We start from the raw sequence: 16,237 nt of genomic DNA, 5'->3' as shown, positions 1-16,237 counted from the left end.
AATTCTTAGGCTACTATAAAATATATTGCATTGAATTATAATGCATGTGCAACTTTTTTTTTGGACCTGGCAAAAACAGAGGAACGTTCATGTTTCTGCCTTTTATTTTGTATGATAGTCATTATTGCTTAATGTGTGATTTTGCCTAATATTTAAAAATGATTTGGTTCTGTAACATGTTTTATAGCATCACAGACTGCAAACTCAAACTGTGAATGATGCAGTTCCTCTCCATCAGCTTATCATTTATTCAGAGACACCCTCATAGAAAGATTTCCTATCTGCATGTGAGTTAGTAGCCCCAATGAATAATTATAATTCAGTTTCATGCACTGCAGACAACCCCAGAGTGATGCATGAATTCATGCAAAATGACAGTATGTTTATTAACACGCAAACAACTAAAGATCTGACAGAAATGTTTTCTTACATGTCAGCTGTTACACATACAGGAAGGAATAGTTTGTAATAAGGCAACTCCCTGGATATCTTGATGCATGCTCAATCATCCAGGTGAATCCAAAAAGGTTGATTCTGTTCATCTGGATGTTTTCAGTGGGAGAAATGTTTGGTCAATCATCCAAGTGTATACTTCAGTCAATGTTTTTCCCACTGAAAACGCTACGTCCAGATGAACAGAATCAACCTTTTGGAACTCCCTGGATAAGTCCAGGAGTCCACCCAAGTCTCAGTTCTCAGGACCACGCAGTCTCCACTAATTCTTGTCAGAAGATTTCACCCTTATATTATAAAAATGGAACGTGGCGTCAGAGAACCTCCACTATTCATTAAATCAAACTTCAGACTCCCAACCAGTTGATTCATTGAGTAATGATTCCACATTTTCCTCAACTTATATACCCCTTCCCATGGAAATTATTCATTTGTTTCCAGATTCAGTATTGTATCACAGCTGATTTTCCCTGCTGTGTCAGTAGTTTTGTTAATGTTACTAAACATCCAGGAGGTATCCAGGGCTGTTTACAGGACTTTTGAAATGGAGTGGCATAAAAGGGCCCAAGAACACTTTTGCAAAGTGTTAATTTAAGGTTTGGTGGTGATGGTGGGAGGGGTCAGTGGCACCCTAGTTCTCACTCCAGACACACCCCTGCTTCTCCCTGAGGACCACTCATTTCGATGAAAACTAGCTTGTAGCGTGTTTCCTTAAAATCGCGATTCGCTGACTAAACACACATTTCGTATTTCCATCAATATGTGACTGTGTAATCTCAGAAAATACCCGTTTTTGCTTGGCACGGCTCTAACGACCACGGGACGGGGGAGTTCGAGGATGAAGGGACGTGTTGCGCATGCGCCGTGATCAACATCAACATCACGGAGAGAAAGGTGATGGCGGATGATGGAAGGGAAGAGTCGCTGGGGACTGACGATGATTCAGACCAAACGGGAGCGGATGGCAGCTTGAACAACACTGTGAGACCGTAGCTTCTCTTTATCCCGGTTAACCTGCTCATTTATTTAGTTTTTATTTGTCATTGCGCGTTATTTAACGGTACATGGCATTTAGCGTTGACCTAAAGCTCAGGGCAGAGGTTCCTTACATACAGTCTAGCACATGCAGGATCATACACGTCAGCATGTCACTGAGCTCAGTAATGTTTTTACTTTTGCGTTTAACTCATTTTGCCGATATTACCATGTTAATTTGGGTATAAAAGCGGATCGCGTGCGTCATATAAACAGCTGTTAGCGTAGGGAGGAGCATGGAGCTGATGGATGATCGAGCTGCGCATGTTTTAGAGACAGCTGAAGGATCATCTGAAGGAAAACACAAGGTTGGAGTTGTGCATGTTCCTGGGATGTAGCGCAGTCAGAGTAGTTGTTCACGCACCCTACGAGTCAACAAACACGAATTACTATGTGACAGTCACTGAGTCTGTTTAAACGTTTCTGTCTTTCATTTAAGGAACTCAATGGAATAAATTTGTCTACCTGTGTCAGGGATACACTCCATCATCCATTTTCTTCATTAATTGTCCAATTCAGGGCTGGAGCATAACCCAGCTGGCATAGGTGGGGTGCACGTCATGCATATTCAGAACATGTGACAATATCTGTGTAAAAAAAACAAAAACTCCAGCTCTCACTTCCTCTTTGCTTTTGGTTCCTGCTCCTACCAACTCTTCGTAATTAAATTGACACCAAAAGATTTTAGTGGTATCAACTCATTCATATTTGTCATTGTAAAGAACATCAAGTGTTGAAGGATAAAACACCATACCCGTCTGAGGCTTTGTTGTTTCGCTGACTAATGTTACCTCAGCTTTTCTCACTGACTTCTGTGTTTCTTGGTTTAAGTGTTAGGGCCAAATCATGTGTTCTTTTGTTGTGTCGACTCAGATGGTGGAAGAGGGCTCGACCCTCATGCGCAGGATGGAGATCTGCGTAGCTGAGGCCGAGAAGAGGAGCGGCAAAAATGCAGTGAGCATGCAGGAGACGTTCACTGTGTACCTGATCGAAACAAGGTGAGCACAGCATGCTGTTTGCCTGTTTGGTATGAAAGGAAGTTCTGTGGGTTAAGCTGTGAGGTTTTCACACTGTATATATTTTATCTGTGATGATATTTTCCTCTTGTGATGTTGCATGAATTGCATCTATTGGCTCAGCAAAAATAGAACAAAATTCTACTGTGGTCCATTCTTTAAAGGCCAATGGATGCAGTCGCTGAAGGCCATAACCCAGCCCCCGACTGTCTGTGGAGGAGGTACAGTGAGTTTGAACTGCTGCGGAACTACCTGATAGTGACCTATCCGTACATTGTGGTACCTCCTCTGCCTGAGAAGAGGGTGAGTCCAGTGTGACTTTGTTAAGTGTCTTTTAAGAAATATATAATCTAATATGACAACACAAGTGTAAGCACATCCAGTTAACTCTGGCAACTGAAGGCTTAGTCAATATTGAGCTGAAAATCTTTGTCATTACTCATACAATGCATGACACATGATTAATACCATCATAACACTGACATATAATGATTTGTCATGTATTAATCTTTTTATTGCCGAATTTTAAAATGGGTCAAAATGCAACATTAAGTTATAGAGTAATTTCTTTGTGAAGGATGTGATGTTTCCTCCAGACCGCCTTGGCCCTGCTCATTAATCACTAATGTCACTAATGACTAGCATCCACTTACTAGCTCCCAGCACAACCCACACTCCAAAGCAGATTCCACAGTAGGACAGAAAAGCAAACAGTGACGTGGCATCAAAGAGGATTTTTCTAGCGATAACGTTAGCAGCCAAACAAGCTAAGAGTAGCTAGCTAACTGCTTTAGCACTAGCTGCATTAATTAGATGTAGCTAGTGCTAATTTATTTAATGAAGCATGTCTCACCAGAATATTTCATTCTTGCTTGTTAATGTTAACTAATGCTAACATGCTTGACTTGGATGGAATGGTAAATGCACTGATTCTTATATAGCCATTTTCGACTCTCCCGGAGTACTCAAAGCGCTGTATACAACATTCACCCAGTCACACCCATTCTCACAAGCACTGACTCTAAACTGAGTGCGGTTTAACCACATTCACACTCTGATGGATGCATCAGAGAGCAACTTGGGGTTAGTATCTCGCCCAAGACTGGAGGTGCCAGGGATTGAACCACGAACCTTCGGATCAGTAGGTGACCTGCTCTACCGCCTGCTCTACCTCCTTCCAAGAGAAGGAGGTAGAGCAGGCCATCTGCTGCGACCGGTTCTCTCACCCCAACCGGTTGCAGCAGATGGCCCCGCCCCTCCCTGAGCCTGGTTCTGCTGGAGGTTTCTTCCTGTTAAAAGGGAGTTTTTCCTTCCCACTGTCGCCAAAGTGCTTGCTCATAGGGGGTCATATGATTGTTGGGTTTTTCTCTGTATCTATGAAGCGCCTTGAGGCGACTTTTGTTGTGATTTGGCGCTATATAAATAAAATTGAATTGAATTAAATTGAATTGAATTGAGACCACGAACTCTTGAATGGAGCGATCTTTTAGATAAGGGGGTTTCTTTATATATGTAAGCAGAAGCATAGTGTCAAAAACAAATGCGTGTGTGAATAGGTCGAGTGAAAATGGTTGGTCTTCATGTATACAGGCAGAGTTTGTGTGGCACAAGCTGTCTGCAGACAACATGGACCCTGACTTTGTGGAGCGACGCAGGGTTGGACTCGAGAACTTTCTTCTTCGTGTGGCTTCTCATCCAGTCCTCTGCAATGACAAGATCCTCTACTACTTCCTCACTGAGGTACATGGTGCTGCAGTCTGGGCAAATTCAGCTGATCTTTTATAGATGAACTCCTGAAGTGTAACTAACCTGTTCTTCTGTGTGTGTGTGTGTGTGTGTGTGTGTGTGTGTGTGTGTGCGTGTGTGTGTGTGTGTGTGTCAGGAGCATGGCTGGAGAGAAGCGGTGTACGAGACAGGATTTCAGGCAAAGGTACTGGACATTTGCGAGCATCAGTTCCTGAACTCGTACTAACAGTTGTGCAGATATCCTCAGTGTTCAGTAAGTGTAAATATCTCCTGGAACTCCTTTTGCAGGCTGATTCCAGGCTCAGGGCTCTCAGTGCCACCTTCAGAGTGAGAAATCCAGATAAGTAAGTTACTGTTTTAATAAGAGACTTATTTTCTTTTTGTAAAAACATTTAATTTAAAGCATCAACACAGAAATAAGACAGACTCTGCCACCACTCAGCCAGAAGCCTAAACTAAATGTCCACAGATACGCAAACTAGTGTGTGTCTGTGGGTGTGCACAGACACACACTAGTTTGGACCTTCCTGCATGTTTAAGCCCATTCTTTGATGATTTCTGAGATATTTTTAAGTAACCAATAAGGGATTTTCACATACAACACAATAACATTCATTTTTATGACTAATGCAACGCAAAAATTGTTTCCTATTGCATTGAGCAAAGCACAGTGTCCACTGGCCAGGGAGCGAACGGCAGGGTATGACATACTCTCGCATGAGCAATAGAAATGCAGAATGACAGCAGTGTGCATGTGATGCATGTCAAGACCATGAGCGACTTAGTGCAGGCCGATCATCAGCTGCAAGATAAGTTTTAGGCTGTTTGTGCAAGCTAGCAGTTCCCACAGTGCACGCCACTTTGTGTGTGGAAGGACCTTTAGGCACTTGGTGGTCATTTGCATCGATGTTGTTCTTCGTAAGGAGCTAATCAAACAAAATAAAAATATGAATCTTGTGTAAATGTGTCTCTCTTCTTTTATCACTCAGATGCTTCATGGAGATGAAGCATTACAGCGATGAGCTGCAGTCTCACACATCTCAGCTGCTCCGAGCACGAGCAGTAAGTCTCACTTTTGCCTGTCTCACACAAACACACACACACACACACACAAACATGTGCTCCTAAATCTTTTGCCCCTTGGAAATATCAGAAGCCAGTTCTAAACACAACAGTGACATCATCATCATCCAGCCTTCAGACATGATGAGGTGAACTTGTTTTCAAAGATTTACATTGTGATTACAGCTGCTTAAAAATCAATGAGTCACTTATACTGAACTTCAAAAATAACAGTGAAAGTTCATCCTTAACCTCAGGAACATTAAGGTTAACAAACATCCTTCTGCGTGTCTCTTGTAGAGGGTTGCTGACCGACTGTACGGTGTTTTTAAAGTTCATGGAAACTATGGACGAGTCTTCAGGTTTGACAAGTTTATTATGCGTCTGCAAGGCTAAGAAAAATGTACTGATCGTTAATTTGTTCAAGTTTCATTGCCTAATTTCTCATTCTCTCAGTTGGTTTTAATACAAATCCTGAGTTTTAGCTTCACAAGCTGCACCATCTGTCCTTATATCCTCAAACTGGAGCCAATTTGGGGTTTTAACTAAACAATCTACTGGCAATGTTTACTTTAGTATATGTAGAACGCATGTTCACATTATTTTTCTTAGTAAATTATGAACCATGTATGTTTTTGTCTTCTTTGTTCCTGTGTGAAGCCGAGTGGCACAGGCGTTTTTGGATGATAGCGTGGTTTTGTTGAGCTGTCACACATAGTGTGGGCCGGTTTGCAGTGTAGAGATGAATGGATCTAACGATGTATCTATGAGTAACAGACTCTTCTAACCCTGCTCACGTGCTGTTTTGTGTTAAGTAAAAGGAAAGAAAACGTCATTTTTAAGATACTGTGTTGTCAGATGTTGCACTGGGTGGCATACTGTTTATACTTATGTGTGCACGTCCATGTCTTCACTGCAGTGAGTGGAGTGCCATTGAAAAAGAGATGGGAGATGGACTGCAAAGTGCGGGTCATCATATGGATGCGTACGTTTCCCTGACATGGATTTACCACATAGTGCTACAGATGTTACCACCAGCTGTGTTTCTGCTGATGTGAGATCTTGTGTTTTGTCACATGGTTGCAGATATGCTGCTTCAATAGATGATATCCTAGAAGAGGAGGAACACTATGCAGACCAGCTGAAAGAATATCTTTTCTATGCCGAAGCTCTGAGGTAAGACCAAACTGCGACACCGAGCGATTTTCCAGCAGCTGCTCCGTGTTAGCCTGTCTTACCCATTCCAAAGCCAGTTTCAGTATTTGTTAGGAATCATTGTTGGAGTATCCAGTTGTGCACAAGTTTCAATGATTTAGCTGTTGATCTGTAATAAAGCTGAAGAATTTAAGGTGTTCCTTCTTCGTTATTCCGTCTACTTTGTACCAGTACCACAGCTCCAAAGCACGATGCTAACACCGCTGCTCTTTACAGCTGCCAGTGTTTTAGGTTTGAAAGCCTCACCTTTGCTCCTCCAAACATCCCTCCTGTCATTGTGGCCAAATAGCTCAGTCTTTGTCTTGTTTAACCAGAGAACATTTCTCCACGAGGCATCTGGCATGTCCACATGGGCAGCGGGAAATTTCAGTCAGGTTTGAATATCTTTGAACTGACAATGTTGGAATAAGCAGTTGTTGAGGAACCTTCCTACTTTCTTAGATTTTTACTCAGTTCCTTGGACTTTAAATGGTAAATGGCCTGTATTTGTATAGCGCTTTTACTAGTCCCTAAGGACCCCAAAGTGCTTTACACAACCAGTCATCCACCCATTCACACACACATTCACACACTGGTGATGGCAAGCTACTTTCCTATTGTTCTGAAGATCGGTCAATCCAGTGAGTGCTGCCAAAACAATGATATGTTTTATATATATGCTATTCTAACATGTTGATGTGCACGTGTAGAGTCTTACAGTCTAATAGCCACAGGTTAGAGCTGGGCGATAGAACGATAACGATATGTATTGCAAAATAACTTAAACTATTGCGATAGACCTCAACACTCTTGTCCTCTTAAAAAAAAAAAAGAACAGCCAATCCAAATTAAGTAGCGCAGAGCCGAACCAATCACAGCCGCAGCGTCACATCACGTGACTTGTTACGTACAGCACAAGTGCCAAGCTGCACATGTGTATTTGTTTGGGAAGCAGCCAGCCGCCGTGCCGCCCAGATAATGGAGGAAATGAGTGCGCCGACTAGAGAAACATCAACCGAGAGCGTGACCGAAGGTTACCGAAGAGAACACAGATGATGGTTCTGATGCCGGAGAGACTGTCGAAAGGAAGAGCCATAGAAGTTCTGTAGTGTGAAGGTATTTCTGCTATTTCAAGTCTGACAAAAACAGAGTAGCGCGCACTGTAAATTGTGCCGAAAGCAAGTCTGGAAATACAATAAAGCGGTGCAGCTCAGTCTCTGACTGGAAGCGCTAATTCGTCATTCGGCTTTTGTCAGACTAAAGTAACTGTTAAAACTGTTTGAAAAGCTCAGCTATACAACAAGGAGAGATTGAGAATTTCCTTTTAGTTCTCAGTTTATTTGATATTGACAAAAGTTAGTCAATTTTGTCTGTTCTTCTGTAAAACAAACTAAGATTTATTTTTAGAATTAATATTTTGTTTCTAAGTGGAATTGACAGTTTAGTCTGTTTCGTTTGTTCTATTCTGAAACTTAAACGCTTTAGCGGCTGCCTTTTGTGTAGTTTGCAATATTTGCCTTTATTTATCTGAAAAAGTCTCATGTTCCTTAAGTACATCTACCCTGTTGAACTTATTATGGGAAATAAATATTTAAATCAAAACAAGCTGCTGATTGTTTCACATTTTACTTGTGAGCAACGGCACATTTAAACCTTACAAATATAGTTATTTGGCTTATATCGTGATATATATCGTTATCGCCTGAAATGACAAAAACATATCGTGATATGAAAAAATCTTATATCGCCCAGCTCTACCACAGGTAAAAAGGCTCTCCTCTGTGGGCCAATGAGCCTTTTGCTGCGTAGGCTGTGGTGATGGATTCTCCATGATGCTGAAGAGCATCTGCATCTCAGAGTCAGATGTAGCATGTGTCACATATGTCTATGTATCTCTCCTCTTTTTCGTTCCTCTACAATGCCAAAGGCTCCTGTTTGAACATGCAGTATGTTTGAATGATGCATTCTTGTGTATTGCGCTCTGGCAGGGCAGTGTGCAGGAAACATGAGCTGACCCAGTTTGAGCTGGAGATGGCCTCGCAGGATCTCATCTCGAAGAAGCAGCAGCGTGAAGAGCTGGCTACAGGGGTACACTGCTCATGTTCTACATGTATTCCTTTTCCTTGCCTGTTAACACTTACACACGGCTACATAGGAAACATATATGGAATCCTTCACATTGCAGATGTGTGATTTACCTATCTGTGAATTAAAGGCAGAACAAGATGGTGAGCTTTTGGGACTGTGTTATGTCTTTAACTTTTGGACCAAGCACAGAGCTTGGAAACTTCAGGTTTTTCGCTGAGTTTGTATACCTGGGTAAATCCAAGCAGACCAGTCTGAAGCTGTGGACTCCCAGTAGGTTCCCAGTTTGCTGAACCATAATTTCCCCAGTAGAGGACAGAGCCAAAGCTTTGTCACTGTGCTTTGAGCATCCATCTCTGCTTTTTATACACTCATTCTGATAGAAACTTGTCATTCCAAGTAACTGAACACCCATCAGCTGCAGGATAAGACGTGCTTATAGGGCAGTAAATTGAGAACAATTTGTAGAAAACTGCATGCCAGAAACCTGATCCATGAAAATACTGACGCTCTTCAGTTGCACTTGAGCAAAGATTAAAATGTTAAAGATTCAGAGTTTGAGGAGGATCTAGTTTTAGGAGACACCTGCAATTTTCAGTGTTGTCCCTTCTCCCCTTCACCTCCTCAGATCGTGCGGACATTCTCCTTCAAAGGCATGACCAACAAGCTTTTTGGACAAGAAGCACCTGAGCAGAGGGAGGCCAGGCTGAAGCTGCTGGAGGATCTGATAGCAGAGGGTGAAGAGACTGTCAAGGAGAAAACGATTGAGCGCGCGTGAGTGTTGAAAGCTGCCTGGTGTGGGAAGGTTTGGGGTAAAAGCAGTTGGAAATGTTTCAAGATCGACGCGGATTTAAAGATGATATATCTTTGACTGCAGAGAGCACGTGGAAAAGGCCTGGGTGGATATCCAGCGCTTCAAGGAGCAGAAAGACAAAGACCTACGGGAAGCTCTCATCAACTACGCTGTCATGCAGATCAGCATGTGCAAGAAGGTACGTCGCACATCAGCTAGCTAAGGTTCAAAGGAAAAGTGGCACTCAAGTTTACTGGATGTTTTTGTTTCTGCTCCCTAACTGCAGGGAATCCAGGTTTGGAGCAATGCCAAGGAATGTTTCCTCAAGATGTGAGGCTGAGGAAATATTCCGAAGATTTTCTCCCTCTAGGATGATTCTGGGAAAATGATGCCAGGAGGTGGTGGATCATTCAAAGACCTGAACACTGGAGTGTAATAGTCCCAGACTTAACTGAGACGTTTTTTCTAACTTTAAACTGGTGCTTTGCTTCTTTCAGTTTTTAAAGCTGGATAACTGCTGCTGGGATGAGTGAGTATGCTTTGGGGCAGATAAAGTCATGTTTGGCAAAGAAATGTAAGAATACGTGGTGTTTAGATCCACACATAAACCTTGGTGTAATCTCAGGCACCTTTGTTTTATCCACTGAATCTCTCCACTTTATGAGTTCATAATTCTGCATTGGACCATCCCATAGGTTTGATTTATGTTGAAACCTGTCAACTGAACCAAAGTGCAGTTTGTTTCATTTTTGTGAAAGTAAAGTAGGCATAAACATAGTGAAACGATAAAGTAACTTCACCTCTGATAACTGATGATTCCAAATGGAACCTTTCCCTGGATTTTGTGCTGTTGGTGCCTTTTGAAGCATTTTTAATGTTTGTGTGACACAGACTGAGGTTTGATGAGTGAAATACAAGAATATTATTGATGTGCTTTTAATCACTAACGAGCAGCTGTGTCTTTATGTAGTCTTTTTTTGCAGTTCATGAATGCAGCCTGCTAACTAAGCTTGCTAGTCGTAGTTGCAGCATTCCTCGCATTCCAGTCTCTCTTTTTTTTCTCCGTTTTTCTACATGGAAGCAGAAAAACATCAAAATCAGTTGATCACATGACAGTGGCGTTATCTACAGTCTTTGGTTACAACATGAATAAATGTTTACAGGGATGTGTATATTGCCATGTGGAATAATAAAACTACCGCTCCAAAGCATCCTACAGCTCACACTGCTAAAGTTGGAGCTCTGCCTTTCCATCATGGTGTCAGACATTTCTGTCTTATATCTCTCATTATATCTCAGTGGGGACCAGTGCTACCAGGCAACAGTGTGTCATGTTTTTTCTTGGTCTGAACCAACTGAACTACACGTGTGAAGGGAGCTGATTGGTCAGAATATTGAGGTTATATAAAGCACATGTATTGGACTAATGAAGCCAGAGTCCATGTTGTACTGAACAAATACAAAATGTTAATTTTAAAACAACCAAAGTCACATTACGTTTTCTCTTGCTCTGTCTGTAAAAGGAAGAGGCTACAGGATGTTGAAGTAGCGACAACACATACGTGTTTAACAATTTATTAGACCACCACCCAATGTGAGGTGTGTGCCACAGCTAACGGGTAGATTAACGGCTAATGGCAATTACCGAAATCCTTTTTAGATTTCTGCTATGGTTAATGCACACGTATGCACAAGCTCTTTAACTGAAACAATCGTTTTTAATGCTGATATATCATTTTTGTTTTTTCCATGAATTTTTAAACTAATATTTTTTTCCAAAAAAACAACCAAAAAATGTTAAATACTAAAATTGTCAACTAATTTTTTGACAATGCAAAATTGCAGTTATTCACTTTTGTTCCTTAACAGAAAAAAATGTTTTATTGTTTGAATTTGATGCTTAATACATTTGTACGATCCTGTGCTGGCTCAAATTTATGACAGGAGGTCTAATAAATGTGTTGAGATCTGTATGATAAGCTGCACATAAGAGCTGCACATATTGATCCCTCTGGGATCAATAAAGTCTCTCTGATTCTGATCTAACGATATCTTTGACTGAAACTCTCTGAAGGTTTTGTCTTCGATATTCGGTGTGTTATTTAAACGACGTGATTTGTTGGAAATGCTTGCCAGCACTAAAAGCTTTGTGAGTGCGATGTTTCCTTTTGAAGCTGAGTGTAGGTGTTTGAATAAAAAGGGTTGACACTGCAAACTGTATCTTTGTTCATTTTGATGGTTTAAATCATTTTTGGTGCTGGTGACTGTGAGCAGAACTGTTTGTCATCGGCATCATATCAAAGCCAATTTACGAGCACAGTTCCACTTCCTGTGAATCCCATTGTACAAAATTCCCAGTTGTACAATTGGCTGCAATGCAAACAGCTAAAACAATAATTTCCCCTTGTATATCGGCTAAGAGTTGACATTTTATATTAGTTTTTCACAAATACAGTATCAAAAATACATGAGGACTGAAAACAATACTTTTGTCCTACAGTGCCTGTAATGTGTTTTTGTTTGTTTATGTTTTTACAAATAATCATAGAACATAAAACACTAACATTTAGCTAATGCATGCAGACTGTTCAGTTGAGATGCCTTTCACCTGGGCACATAAACCACATAGAATTGTAAAGGCACAGTTACAGAAACCCACCTCAGAGGGCGGATTAGGCCTCCCAGTTTTCAGGAATATTATTGGGCTTGCAATGCCAGAACGTGGGTTTTCTGGAATAATGCTTCAGCTGTTCCTGCGGTTCAGAAGGGATGCGGTCCTTCCTGGCCTTTTATAGGGGCGCACATACCTGAATCCATTTTTAGTACATCGCTTGATGCTATTCTGTTTTCTAAACCTACCATACCTACCAAACTTCATAGTAAAGATTTTGTCCTTGGTCACTCAGTCAGGATCTTAAAGCAAGTTAGGGATGCTCTGTGCCTTCCAGACCTATCATTTTTTACCCCCGTAACTTAAAACCTTTCTCTTTCACTTGGCTTGATGGACCCCGTGTATAAGCACGGTCAGATTTAGGTCTTCACACTATTAAGCACCTCTACATCAACAATTGTTTGCTTCATTTGCTCAGCAGCAGTCAAATTTATGCTCCCCTCTGCTCATTTATTTCAGCACTTACAAATCAGGAACTTATCAGGAATTTTGTTAAACAGTCTTTCTCCCATCTGGATCAGCCCCCTGCTCATAGTGACTTTTATTATCAACGCCTAATCAGCCAGTTTACTACACGTTGTACACTTACAGCACCTACATACCACAGCAGAGATGCTTGGTTAAGGACATGGAAGCAGAGATATTGGACGCTTGATGGCCCAATGAAATGCCAGATTACAACTTATATTATATGTTAAATATGTTTAACATATATAATCTGATTTATGACTTAAGAGTAAAGCCAGATAGTATAATTGCAGTGCTAGGCTGCTCCCTAACCTCATTGGCAGTTCTGCAGCACTATATACATATGAACAGTATTAACAGAGAGAAATTAAATAAAATGTACAAATAAGTAAATATGTAATAAATAGTGTTATGTATATACAGTTGGGTTATTGCACATAGAATATGGTATTGCACAGTGGTGGTTCATAGAGGGAAATGTGTTATCGGTGCACGTGTGAGTTCAGGGTGTTTATAGCCTTTGGGAAGAAACTGTTCTTGCGTCTGTGGGTTTTTGTGCTGATGCACCTGTAGCGCTGTAGAAACTCTTCTGGACTCGGTGGACTCTCTGTTGCCCTGTCTAACGAACACAGAAGATCATCTTCTTCAGACTCTGGCATTTCTCCTGTACTTTTGATTTGGACTGACTAAGCTGTGTGGGGTTTGTTTGGTTGTTTTTTAATTTCTTTTCTTTGTCTTGTGTGATTTGATGTAATTTTGAACTTAAGGTCTTATAAATAAACTTAAACATTCACTGTTCAATCCTTTGATATCCATGAATTTGAAACACTTCTTGAAGCTATTACATCAAAGTGTGAATGCTTACACTGGGAACATTAAAGCAAATATTGGTTTTGAAACATCCTTAAAAAAGACAGAAAAGTCTGTCTTTTTTAACCCTTTGACTGCCTCACCAAGAAAAATACAATGAAAAAATTATTTGTTCATATTTTCTATTCCTTTAGGTCAATAATGATCACAATCAAAAAAAAAATTTATACACACCTTATAGTTTTTTAAATATTACCCTCTACCAAACGGTTGAGATGTCTCTCTATGGTACAACTACATAAAGTTCTACAGACATAACTAGTAGAAAAAAGTAAAGGTTATACTCATTTTGCAAAACAATAACTACCCAATTTTGTGTTTGACCCACTTTATTGTGGTAGTAAAACATCAAACATTGTTGGATTCCATTTCAACAGTGGGTGTTATAATAACAAACCACAAAATGTATAAAACACAAAAATATTGTAAATTTGATCAAAAACTTGATCTGCAATTACCGAAAATTCATAAACATACAAATTCACTTTTGACCTGTTGTTAACATAAACTTTTCACTGTAGTGTTGGAACAGCACTAACAGTTTTTATTTTATTTTCCAGAAAATTCTGGTGGTATATTATATACCATTGCCATTTTGCACTGAAAAATTTGAGAACACACTGAAACAGTTCTGGCTCTTTTCTTTTGCCGTTCATGCAACTTCACCAATACCCCTTGATGATTAGATCTTCTGGTGGTACACTGCAAAGCATTCCTGACTGGCATTCAAGCACAAGAAAACATTGCATTTTTGGCATTTCCATCTTGAGACGCCCTTTGGACAGTAATTGCATCGGCCTCGCTTGTCACAGTGAAGTGGCCAATGCCCAAAGCAGTCATATCGCACATCTGGCTGTGGTTGTGAGGGTCTTGGGGTGTATCGTTTCTTTGGTGGTGGTGGAGAGCTGGATGATGGTCGGCCAACTTTGGATGCTGGCTTGTTGACTTGTTTCAAGCTATGCGCAACTGCCAAGCGGAATCTTTTGAGTGTGATTGGTTTCTGGTTTAGTTGTCCACATTCCCTCTTGTAGACCAGCCAGGAATTTGCAATGGACAGATCAAGCATGTAACCAAAGAGTGGCAGGTACCATCTTGTAGACTTGGCTGGGGTCTTGTACAGGTGTACCAGCATGTCAGAGAGATCTATCCCTCCCATATGCTCATTGTATGCAGGGATGAGTGATGGGCATGGGATTTGAAATTCTTCAATGTCCTCATGCTTCCAGATTCTTCTTGTGTCTTTTTTTGGGACTAAAGAGGAAGATGGGTCTAATGTATCCTCTGCTTCATCCAAGGGAACTGTTTTTAGGATAGGTTTCCCTTTTTTGCTCATTTTACGCGAAAGTTTATTAGATCTACTTGTTGAAGGAGCATCTTCATCCAGGGAAACATCAAAGCGGCTTTCATCACTATCATCTGCAAAATTGGGTTGAAAATCTGGATCCTCTATTGGGTCATCATCACTCAGTTCACCATCGGAGTCCTGAGAATTTTCAGGTACAAGGGCCAGGTAGGTGCGTTGTCTTGCTCCATAAAAGGATTTGCAATCCATCTAATAAACATTAAAAAAAATAAAATTGTAGAAATATAGTTGGTTTGATTTCCATGTGTCATTTAAAACTGTACTTTAAAAAATAATCACAGAAAGTGAGTAAATCTTTAAACATTAGAACATTTTGTAACATACAGTATTTGTCATGGAAAATTTTAAACATGTCATATTTACATGTATAGATCATTAAATTATTTATATTCAATAGTAAATAGTCAATTTCATATGTTAAAACAACAGTTCTAAACATTAGCTAAGTTTTGCTACTCTTACCATCAATTGACAAATCAACCGTTTGGTTGAGCATGTTTTTAAAAAAATATTATGGATTTATTACAGCTATTTTCTGGTATCAAATGACATAATCATGTTCAGTAAAGACTCTGACATGTTTATACTGCAGAAAAATGTACTTACCTTTAAAATTTTTAGCCAAAACAGTCCATGTGTCCAGAGTGATTTTTTGCTTTCTGATTTCCTGGTTGGAGGGTGGCAGATGAGGCCTGCCATATCCTGACACAGTGCCATCTAGTGTTTTTTTTTAGGATAACATAACTCAACCAAGTGGTAGAGATGGCTCAATAAGGTTGAGTTAAGGTAAGTACTCCAGTTCATTATATATAGTCTCTCAAAATATGCTAAACCAAATGGTTGAGCAGGCAGTCAAAGGGATGTTTCAAAACCAATATTTGCAGAAATAATGCAATTTGTTGTTATTATTATTATTGAAGCTATTACAAATTATTAAACTGCTGCTGAAGCAGTTTTCATTGAATAAAAACTGAGCTGAGAGTGCTCCACCTGTCCACCCGGAGTCTGCTTCTGTCTTGGTGACACAGGTCTGTCAGTTTGGTTTAGGGATTTGATTCTGGCTTTGGGTGAGAGGGGGCCTGCTTTCAAATTCCATAGGAGACCATGTGGTCCTTAGTTAACTCTATGAAAATTTATGCAGTCCTTGTTTAGTTAGCAATTGATCCAGGTCTCATCAGTGTTTTACCTATGTTACCGGCAGCTGCATTTCACAGATGTTCACTGATCACCTTATTTAGGGTCAAATAAGAGGTGTGAGAAGAAGTTTCCAAAATACAAGAAAAAAATAATTCAAACAAATTAATTCTCAGTTAAAAGCTCTGTTACATCCAGTTTGGTGAGCAATATAGTGTTCTGATTCTTACAGTCCTACCTGAGAAGAAATGACCTGCTCTCATTATACAGAGTGAACAAAGAAAACAAACAATGAGACCTCTCATCCAAGAGGCTTCTTCAGTTCTAAAAGCAAAGGGCTGCTTTTT

At 40.3% G+C, this 16,237-nt stretch overlaps 1 protein-coding gene across 1 annotated transcript; it reads left to right on the top strand.

Moving 5' to 3' along the window:
- Positions 1-1,295: 1,295 nt before the first annotated feature.
- On the top strand, positions 1,296-13,324 carry LOC146370023 (sorting nexin-4-like). Its single transcript, XM_084909504.1, has 14 exons — positions 1,296-1,434; positions 2,362-2,486; positions 2,669-2,807; positions 4,095-4,244; positions 4,387-4,434; positions 4,539-4,594; positions 5,240-5,312; positions 5,613-5,674; positions 6,232-6,297; positions 6,399-6,488; positions 8,495-8,594; positions 9,220-9,365; positions 9,469-9,583; positions 9,671-13,324. The coding sequence occupies exons 1-14, from the start codon at positions 1,351-1,353 to the stop codon at positions 9,716-9,718; spliced, it is 1,302 nt and encodes a 433-aa protein (XP_084765630.1). The 5' UTR covers positions 1,296-1,350; the 3' UTR covers positions 9,719-13,324.
- Positions 13,325-16,237: the final 2,913 nt, after the last annotated feature.

This window comes from Perissodus microlepis, chromosome 17, assembly GCF_051167445.1.
Source record: "Perissodus microlepis isolate ML-2025 ecotype Zambia chromosome 17, ASM5116744v1, whole genome shotgun sequence".
NCBI lineage: Eukaryota > Metazoa > Chordata > Actinopteri > Cichliformes > Cichlidae > Perissodus > Perissodus microlepis.
This window is presented reverse-complemented; position numbering and strand designations above follow the sequence as displayed.

Bases quoted from the DNA above. Each gene is read 5' to 3' on its own strand.
- LOC146370023 (XM_084909504.1), top strand. From the start codon at position 1,351: ATGGCGGATGATGGAAGGGAAGAGTCGCTGGGGACTGACGATGATTCA. The intron at 4,245-4,386 runs GTACATGGTGCT...TGTGTGTGTCAG, and splicing joins TCTACTACTTCCTCACTGAG to GAGCATGGCTGGAGAGAAGC. The intron at 6,298-6,398 runs GTACGTTTCCCT...ACATGGTTGCAG, and splicing joins GCGGGTCATCATATGGATGC to ATATGCTGCTTCAATAGATG.